Source organism: Oncorhynchus masou, chromosome 27, assembly GCF_036934945.1.
Source record: "Oncorhynchus masou masou isolate Uvic2021 chromosome 27, UVic_Omas_1.1, whole genome shotgun sequence".
NCBI classification, from domain to species: Eukaryota; Metazoa; Chordata; class Actinopteri; order Salmoniformes; family Salmonidae; genus Oncorhynchus; species Oncorhynchus masou.
Genome location: NC_088238.1, coordinates 29398629 through 29408548, shown reverse-complemented (window position 1 = coordinate 29408548; position 9920 = coordinate 29398629). Strand labels below are relative to the sequence as shown.

The 9920-nt window shown below is 45.2% G+C and overlaps 1 protein-coding gene across 6 annotated transcripts in view; it reads right to left on the bottom strand.

Moving 5' to 3' along the window:
* Window positions 1–52: 52 nt before the first annotated feature.
* Window positions 53–9920, bottom strand: part of LOC135515964 (pleckstrin homology domain-containing family A member 5-like) — a 146134-nt gene continuing 136266 nt past the window's right edge. For 3 of the 6 annotated variants that reach the window (XM_064939864.1, XM_064939865.1, XM_064939867.1), the window contains 12 exons: window positions 9780–9860; window positions 7803–7952; window positions 7509–7610; window positions 7256–7408; window positions 5946–6090; window positions 5567–5700; window positions 5115–5315; window positions 4336–4929; window positions 3174–3325; window positions 2804–2970; window positions 1738–1860; window positions 53–1420 (listed from right to left, as the gene is read on the bottom strand). In XM_064939864.1, coding sequence (XP_064795936.1) covers window positions 1778–1860; window positions 2804–2970; window positions 3174–3325; window positions 4336–4929; window positions 5115–5315; window positions 5567–5700; window positions 5946–6090; window positions 7256–7408; window positions 7509–7610; window positions 7803–7952; window positions 9780–9860 — 1962 coding nt within the window. In that variant the 3' untranslated portion in view covers window positions 53–1420; window positions 1738–1777. Of the gene's footprint in view, window positions 1421–1737; window positions 1861–2803; window positions 3061–3173; window positions 3326–4335; window positions 4930–5114; window positions 5316–5566; window positions 5701–5945; window positions 6091–6801; window positions 6990–7255; window positions 7409–7508; window positions 7611–7802; window positions 7953–9779; window positions 9861–9920 lie in introns of those variants that run through there. The other 3 variants (XR_010451883.1, XM_064939868.1, XM_064939869.1) reach the window with 3 other exon arrangements.

The window sequence follows — 9920 nt, the reverse complement described above, 5'->3', positions numbered from 1 at the left end:
AACAAAAATGTAAACACTTAGCATGTTTCCAAACAACAAAGTCCAACCGCAGTTAAGAACATCAACATTTATTTCACATGATATAAAACAGATGAGATATGAACATTTTGCATATTAACTCTAATAATAATAACCTCAGTTACAATTTCTGCTCTGCTCTTTCTATGGTGTACATCATTTACACAATGAAACTTTACATTTATGTACATTATATTTGAAGTCCGAGAGGAACAAAATGCCTGCTTATTGCTTATACATGTGCTATTCTCTTCTCTCTGTCCAGGACTCCACACAACCAGACAGAATCTAACACACAACCAGACAGAATCTAACACACAACCCCTAATCTCATAAAACTATTTTATCTTTCATCTATATTTTACTTTAAATATATCTCAGCCATAGAAAGAAAGAAAAAAGAGAAGCAGATCAATTCTAATCCAGGACATTCACATGTGGTTGTCGGCGGCGACCAGATCCCAATCCTCCCGACATAAATAAACACAACCTTAATAAAATATTTAAACTCTGTCCTTCAGCAGCAATATGGTGGCACCTTATTGAAGTATAAACCCATTGTATAGATAGTTCATTCTATATGTTTTATATATTTATATATTAACAATGTGTATGAACAATGGGGGAATGTGCAGTGTAGAATATGTGGAAAATTTAACTTTTAGGGCCTCAGGTTAAAAACTTATACCAGTCAAAAAAATAAAACCCGTAAGAGAATATTGGCGCCCCCGTGTGGTTAAAATAAAACACTGCCTTCGTGTGTGTAGATTTGTTGCTTGGCCCTCTCCATAGCGTGTGATGATCTCAAATGCATTCTCCTCGAGTCCTCAGGTCCTCGTCTCCTTCTCAAAACCCATTGGATGAGAAAGCCAGAGGTCCCTCCCCTCTGACCTTCTCCTCCAGTGGGTTTTGAGAAGGAGACGAGGAGACAGGACGCGAGGAGTATGCAATTGAGATCTTCCCAGTGTGAGACTCTTCTAATGTTCTTATTTACAACTGTACAGTCCCCTCCTCGTTACAGCAGTGCTCAGCTCATAGACACTCAACGCATACTCACAGAACATGTTCAAAATAACAGACCATCATAATACCTGTAATAATAATAATAATAATAATCAATTATCACCCTGTAATACTATCTTGTCCTCTGAGATCTCTGTGTGAATGAGAGAGTTTTGTATCGCAGTTATTATGTAGGCAGGCAGTAAGTAATACGAGCAGGCCTGTGGATCTACTCTTTCTGTCTGTCTGGCTACAGTCATTTCTATTGTATACACACAGAGAGCTACTGGGCATGCTCTGTGCAGGCTGACTGGTGCCATCTTGGCTCTGTAGGATGCCATCTTGGATCTTCAGACTGGCATCGCTTATGTGTCACTGCTCACAAAGGTCAATGTCTGGGCTGCAGGGATGAGTGGAAAGAGAGGGAAGAGAGAAAAGAGGAAAGAGGTGAAGAGACACAAAAATCACAAGCCAAGTCACAAGCCAAAATGTCTAAAATAAATCTGAGAAACTGTTTACGCTGACATGACCCGAGAGTACTTTTTGATTAGACTATAAATTATGGCTGTGTTAAAATTGCTGGTGTGATATTGCCTGCTGTGTCGATTTACCCTCCAAATCTGTGTAGATTGGAGGGTAAATCACTGAGTTTAGGGGTTGATGGGTAGAGATGAGTAAAGGTCAACGGTTGTAGGTAAGGACAGAGAAGTCTCTTACTGAGTGTAGTTGAGTTCACATAACCACCTCCTCGACACGTCTACACACACATGAAGTGGGATCCGTCAGTGAGTTGAGGAGGAGAAGGAGAGGAGGACTGGGGCGGAAGGGGCAGGCTTTTCACTGCAAACAACACACACGGGGCAAACCCACAACACATACAGTATCAGTCAAAAGTTTGGACACCTACTCATTCAAGGACACCAATAAGAAGAGACTTGATTGGACCAAGAGACACGAGCTATGGACATTAGACCGGTGGAAATGTGTCCTTTGGTCTGATGAGTCCAAATTTGAGATTTTTGGTTCCAACCGCCATGTCTTCGTGAGACGCAGAGTAGGTGAACAGATGATCTCCACATGTGTGGTTCCAACCGTGAAGCATGGAGGAGGTGTGATGGTGCTTTGCTGGTGACACGGTCTATGATTTATTTTGAATTCAAGGCACACTTAACCAGCATGGCTACCACAGCATTCTGCAATGATACACCATCCCATCTGGTTTGTGCTTAGTGGGACCATCATTTGTTTTTCAACAAGACAATGACCCAACACACCTCCAGGCTGTGTAAGGGCTTTTTGACCAAGAAGGAGAGTGATGGAGTGCTGCATCAGATGACCTGGTCTCCACAGTCATCCGACCTCAACCCAATTGAGATGATTTGGGATGAGTTGGACCGCAGAGTGAAAGAAAAGCAGCCAACAACTGCTCAGCAAGACTGTTGGAAAAGCATTTCTTATGGAGCTGGTTGAGAGAATGCCAAGAGTGTGAAAAGCTGTCATCAAGGCAAAAGTTGGCTACTTTGAATAATCTCAAATATATTTTGATTTATTTAACACTTTTTTGGTTACTACATGATTCCATATGTGTTATTTCATAGTGTTGATGTCTTCACTATTATTCTACAATGTAGAAAACTAGTACAAATAAAGAATAACCCTTGAATGAGTAGGTGTCCAAACTTTTGACTGGTACTATACGTAAGTGCTTTGACATTTATCAGTTACATATCAATCCATCAACCAATCATCATTAACAAAGCGATTTCTGACTGTGTTCTCAAACCTGCCATCAGGTTGTTGAGTTTAGCGCCCTCTGCTGGTAGTTCATAGGATATGTCAATGTTGTTCCCCTGGGTCTCATGCTCCGGGGCCTCCCCTCGCATCGCCTCACTCTGCATCACATCCTCCTCAGGTTCAGGAGTCAGTGCTTCTGACACAGCAGCTGGCAAACTGGCACAGTCACACCTTCACATTCAGGCCTTACTCCAATACTTACAAAATGCATCCTTCTTTTCTGCCTTTAATGAGGTAGTCACTGATCTAAATACAGTTGGATGAAGGAAGGGATGGTTTTGAAGTATTCAAAAAGGGTCAAAGTTGCTATCGATCCAGAGAGGCTAAGATATGTCCTGGTGAGGCCCAGCTAGTCTCACCTGTTGTGGGGAATGAGGGTGCTGGGAGTGTGGGTATTTCTCCTCTCCGTCTCCCTCTCCCCCTGCTGTTGATGTTGTCCAGGGATCAGGTACTGTACATACAAGGGCTTCACACCCTGATCTGATATCACCATCACCTGGGTCTCTGACACCTGCAACACACAGACAGTGAGATAGCCCAGACTACAGTCTGTGTTCAGGAGGTACCAAACAGAAAAATATGATTTGAAATGGAGCTCTTATTTTCATATGCCCTACTGAACACGATCATGGTGGTCTAATGTCAACCCCTAGAGGCCACCTCTTCAGTATTTGGGGATCTGAAGAAACTCCCGTCCTTGAGCAACACCAGCAGTACACATTTTTATTCTAGCCCCTGGACATGCACACCTGATTCAACTTGTCAACTAATCATCAGGCCCTCCATGAGATGAATCACCGATGTTTGTCCCAGGGCTACAACAAAAATGTGTACTGTAGATGATCCACAAGGACTGGAGTTGAGACACACCGGTATAAAGGGCATGGTGATAACCAATGGTCTTAAGCAGCTCTCGCAAACATTATTTTAAAACTGGGCAACTATATTAGAGGACATTAATCGATCCAACATCATCATCAGATCATGAGATTCCGTGGAGCTCAGGCCAGCTCAGAGAGGTGCGTCTCTCTCTGTAGCCCAGTGTGAGTCACCACGGCTGGGCTGAGGCCCAGAGATAAACCTCTAAATCCAGGCTGGATCCTCCTCACGCCCACAAAGCCTCCATTAGCCTCCCAGATCAGATTAAAGGACATTAACACGGAGACCAGGCTGCTGCCAACACAACACAGCCACTTACACCCTAAAAACCCTGAAACAATCTTAGCTCAACGTTATTGGATTAGATATACATTTGTCCTTGTCCTTGCGTTTCAAGTCTATCCTTTATCTCTGAATAAATACTTTCTTTGAAAACGTTCATTTTTCAGTAAAGGAATACATCATCAGTACTGTCCCTCTCTGTGCATCCTTGGTATGGATCTTTCCTATTCATACAGAGTTACAGTACACCATGCTGAGTCAGTCACCACTCCTACTAGTCATCAACATGCGTATCAAATGATAGTCTGCCATACATATTCTGCTCTCTGGTGGTCTGTGTGAGTAGGGACACTCCCGTACCTCTGTGTCCATGTTGGAGCTCTCCGTCCGGGGCTGTGGCTCCTCCTCACTCAGCCTGGGGACAGGGATGACATCCACCTCCTCAGCTCTGTAGCTGATCTCCTCCACCACAGTGATTTCCATCTCCAGCTCCACTACTGCAGCCGTGTCAATATCCAGCGCCTCTTCTGGAGACACTCCAGTCCTCCCTCTGACTAGTTCTTCAGCTGCAGCTCTAGCCCTCTCCAATTCTTCTGCAGCTGCTGCTACTGCGGCCCGGTCTCTCTCCAGCTCCAATTCTGCAGCCCTGTCCAACTCCTCTTCTACAGCCACAGCAGTCCTGGCCATCTCCTGCTCCACCACTGCAGCCACCTCAGTCATGTCTCGCTCTAGTTTTTCTATTGCAGCTCGACCCCTCTCCATTTCTTCTTCAGCAGCTGCTGCAGCCCTGTCTCTCTCCAGCTCCAGTTCTGCACCTCGGTCTCTCTCCAGCTCCACGGCTGCAGTTCTGTCCCTCTCCAGCTGCTCTGTAACTCGGTCTCTGACCTCCTCCAGGTCTTGCAGTGCTGCCTCCAGCTCCTGGGTGCCTGTGGAGAACACCACATCTCGCCTGACCTGTGGTAGACACACATGCCAAATGAATAACTCAGTTTTAACAGTGTGTACACGACACTGAGAAACAAGGTTTATCAACACACACACTCGCACACAGACACACGCCACTCCCCCTAGCTGTCTCTGTTGTCATGTACACATCAAGTCCTATCAAACACACACACACTAAATAGAGGAGGACTTACCTGTGTAATGAAGGGGTTCTCCTTGGAGAAGGATGGAGAGCGTGAGGGGGAAATACTGCTGCTACTTCTCTTCTTCTCCTTGAGCGAGGCCTGCTGGTGTCGCCTGATCCTCTCCAGCTGCTCCTCTACACTCATCCTGGCTCTGCCGCTCTCCCTCTCCCCCGGTCCGCACGTCTGCTCCACCGCACTGTGAGGACGGTCCTACAGGGGGAGCAGTGGAGCAGGGATCAGTCACGCGGGATTATTTTTACTATTTTTGTCTATTGGTGACATATTATATCCATCTCCAGCTTTTGTAGTGGTAACAATGGCAGGGAATGAATAGCAACAGTAGCACCTCCAAATCCAAGATCAGTGCTGTCCTGTCTATCAAACTGTTTCTAACATGTTTTCTAGGGTCAGTATATAGTTTAGTTCCCCTGCTATTCCCTAAAGTGCTGAGTCAGGCTTACAATCCTGGGGTCAGACTTCTTGCTCTTCCTCAGGGTGACGTAGGAGGCGATGGTGCAGGACTCTGGGGGGATCATGGGGGATTTGGTCCTGGGGGGCACGATACCCACTGGGTAGACTGGTACTCCTAATGGGACTGGGAGGGGAGGAGGACTAAGTCAGTTACAAAGCCATTTGGGGTGGTACATTTTTTTTATATTCAGTTAAAATAGTACTTATGCATCATACTTATAATACTCTTTATAAGTTTACTTTGTATGGAACTTCTAATTACAACTTGAATTCACTGAATTACAATAGTTTTGACCCTAGCCCGTATCCACCTTGAAACAGCGGAAACAGTGTGACCAAACTGGACTTTGTTGACAGACAGTGACTGACCTTTAGTGGCCGCAGGCTCCTTGTCAGTAGTCAGCCCTGTCTGTAGTCTGTCCTTGTCATTGTCCTCTCCGTTGTTATCGTCCACCTCCTCAGCTACAGTAGTCAGCTCTGGCTCACTCTTGTACAGACGGTAGTCTGGGCCTTGCTGTAGAGGGACAGAGAGTCAGAAAACAGAGGTACACACATAGGAAACACGCACAGGCACGTGCGCATGCCCGCACGCTCACACGCAGGTCACAAAGTGGTCATGGTGGATGTGACCGATGGACAGTCGAGGGAAATTTAAAAAGGCGCTGCAAAGACCAGAAAACTGTTAACGGGCAGCCCAAACACTAAGAGTAGGCACACCGAAGCACAGCACTCAGACACAGTCAGAATGACAATTGGGGTGGAATCAGACAATCACACACGCTTCCATGGAAACAAGAACAAGCCAAACCGAAGAGCAAACTGAGATGATAAACCCAAGGAATGAATACGTCAAACTCAACACTCCAGGGTAAGAGGCAGGGAAAAACCTAAATGTCAACAAATGTTTAAAAAAATGACAAATGATTCAGAGCAAATGAAGAGTCACAACGGTGACCCAAGTTGGCGATGAGAGATGAACCATGTATGGTGAGGGTAAAGGTGGAGGGTCAGGGGTCAATGTGTACTGGTCTTGTACAGAGTAGGATAAAGTTGCCCCTAGACACCGACCTAAGATCAGTTTTGTATTACCTCGCCCTAACGGTTAAGATTAGAATTCATTTGGTGAAGTTAAACAGATCCTAGATCTGTGCTTAAGGGCAAGTAGCGATGATGAAGCACAAGGACAGGGATGAAGGGTCAGGCGTGAGGGGTCAGCGTGTCTTACACTGCTGTGTGTTCCGTTCCTCTGGCCGTGCTTGCTTGTGTGTGGTGGCGGACGGGTGCCCGAGGGGGAGGGAAGGGGGGTACAGCGGGAGGGCGCTCTGTTGAGCCGTAGGACTGGGGGAGGGGCGGGCGGGGGGGCTGACGGTCCCCCTCCGTGAGAGGACAGAGTGACCGGAACAAGGTCACTGGCTGCCGCATGAGGAGAGGATAGATAGAAAGTTGTTGTTGTTGAGACACTCTTGGGACAACAGCATGCTACACGAGACCCTGCGTAGACAGATCAACACAGCCTCCTTGTGGCATTGAGTGGAGCTATCTGGCTCCCATCCGTCTCACATGTAGGCTACGGACAGCTCTAAATCAGTTCACAAAGACTCCATGCACAGATTCTATTTATCTGACGTTGACAAATTCTGATGTTTTTCTTGATCCAAAAAAGGAGAAGTGAGACTCACCTCGTTCTTCTGTAGGTTTGAGATGGGTTTGGAACCAAGGAAACCAGTGTCAGTGGTCCTCTGGGGTTTTTTCTTGGCCAGAACCTCCATCACATCCTGGATCCTCCACAGCTCCTTCTGGATGTGGACATGCTGCTGGCTGGGAGGTTCTGTCTGCTCACACAGTGACAGAAAATGATCAAAAACACTCTCCATCTTGCAAATGTGTGATTGCATGTGAGTGAGTGGTTGAGACTGAGTGACAGAGACTTACCTGTGGGCTGCCCAGGGCCTCTAGCTGTTCCAACAGGTTGGTTTTGGCCAGAGAGACGCCAGACTCCATTTTATCATACTCCCTCCACGACCGCTCCAACTCCTGTGAGACAAGAGGGTGTCACTACTAGACAGTCTGTGTGTGTGTGTGCGCACTTGTTTATGTGTGTGTGCACTGACTCACAGCATTGTCCCTGGAGAGATCTTGACAGGTGCTGATCAGTGTGTGTGTGTGTTTGTGTTGACATCTGCATGTACAGTGTGTGTGTGTATATATATATATATATGAACGCACAGTGTTGACCCGTGCCAGTTCTCTACAGGTACTGAGCAGTCCATTCTGCAGTACGTCTCTCTGCTGTATAAGGCTCTGTACAGCTGCTGGGTTGTCAGAGCTCTGCTCTATCTCCTGACTGGCAGACAGCAAAGCCGTCTCCAGGGTGTGCTGCAGAGAGATAGGAAGAAGAAGGAAGAAAGAAAGAAAGAAAGGAGAAGAAACGACAACAACACAGGTCAGCACAACATCTACAGCTAACAATTGTCTGACAACTACACACAGATACACAAACAGAACCACAGGCAAAGAACCAACCAAACATTATCAAAGCATCTCCACCATCAAAAGGGTGTACCGTCACTCCCAGGACTCTAGGGGGCAGGCTAGGGCAGCTGTCTGAGAGAGTCTCAGTTCCCAGCTGTGAGTCTGCTTGCTAGTCTATACACTGTGTACCTGTGGTACAAGCCTGGCAGAGGAGGGATGTTAGTCCTGGAGTAACCATGAGAAAGTATTCATATCACCTTATTCCACATTTTATTTTGTTATAGCCTGAATAAAATAAAAAATAAAAATAACTAATTTGTCACAACACCCCATAATGGCAAATTTAAAATGAAAATGAAATACAGAAATCTAATTTACATAAGTATTCACACCCGAGTCAAGCACCTTTGGCAGCGATTACAGCAGTGAGTCTTTCTGGGTCTCTAAGTCGCTCCTCAAAATTCTTCAAGCTCTGTCAAATTGGTTGGTGATCATTGCTAGACAACCATTTTCAGGTCTTGCAATAGATTTTCAAGCAGATTAAAGTCAAAACTATAACTCGGCCACTCAGGAACAATCACAGTCTTCTTGGTAAGCAACTCCAGTGTAGATTTGGCCTTGTGTATTAGGTTATTGTCCTTCTGAAAGGTGAATCCATCTCCCAGTGTCTTGTGGAAATCAGACTGTACCAGCTTTTCCTCTAGGATTTTCCTTTTCCTAGTTCCATTCAGTTTCTTTTTTATCCTGGAAAAACTCCCCAGTCCTTAATGATTACAAGCATACCCATAACATGATGCAGCCACCACTATGCTTGGAAATATGGAGAGGGGTACTCAGTAATGTGATGCATTAGATTTTCGCCAAACAAAACACTTTGTATTAGAACAAAATGTTAATTGCTTTGCCACATTTTTTGCAGTATGACTTGTAAACAGGATGCATGTTTTGGAATATTTTATTCTGTACAGGCTCCCTTCTTTTCAGTCTGTCAATTAGGTTGGTATTGTGGATTAACTGCAATGTTGTTCAACCATCATCAGTTCTCCCATCACAGCCATTAAACTATATTACTGTTTTAAAGTCACAATTTGCCTCATGGTGAAATCCCCAAGCCATTTCCTTCCTCTTCGGCAACTGAGTTAGGAAGGACGCCTGTATCTTTGTAGTGAATAGGTGTACTGATACACCATCCAAAATGTAATTAATAACTTCACCATGTTCAAAGGGATATCCAACGTCTGATTGTTTATTTTATTTTGACCCATCTACCAATAGGTGTCCTTCTTTGCGAGTCATTGGAAACCCTCCGTGTCTTTGTGGTTGAATCTGTGTTTGAAATTCACTGTTCGACTGAGGGACCTTACCGTTAATTGTGTGTGTGTGGTACAGAGATGAGGTAGTCAAAAAACAACATGTTAAACACTATTATTGCACACTATTATTATTGAGTCCATGCAACTTATTATGTGACTTGTACTCCTGAACTTATTCAGGCTTGCCATAACAAAAGGGTTGAATACTTATAGATTGTTTTATTAAATTTGTAAAAATGTCTAAAATCGTTATTTCACTTTGAAATTATGAGGGTATTGTGTGTAAGCCATCCCTCCCTCTCTCCCTCCGTGAAATAAAGGTCTACTCCAGCCTCAGACAGCCCAGTGTGTGTGTGTGTGTGTGTGTGTTGTGTGTGTGAAGCAAGTTGTCAGTTGAAAGAGTGAGTACAGTAGTTACCTTCTCTCTGTGTAGTTGCTGTAGTTTCTCCTCCTGTGTTCTCACCACTTGGTCCTGCTCACATAGTCTGCTCAGCTTAGTCTGAAACACACACAGTGGTTGTTAACACACACACACACACACACACACACACACACACAC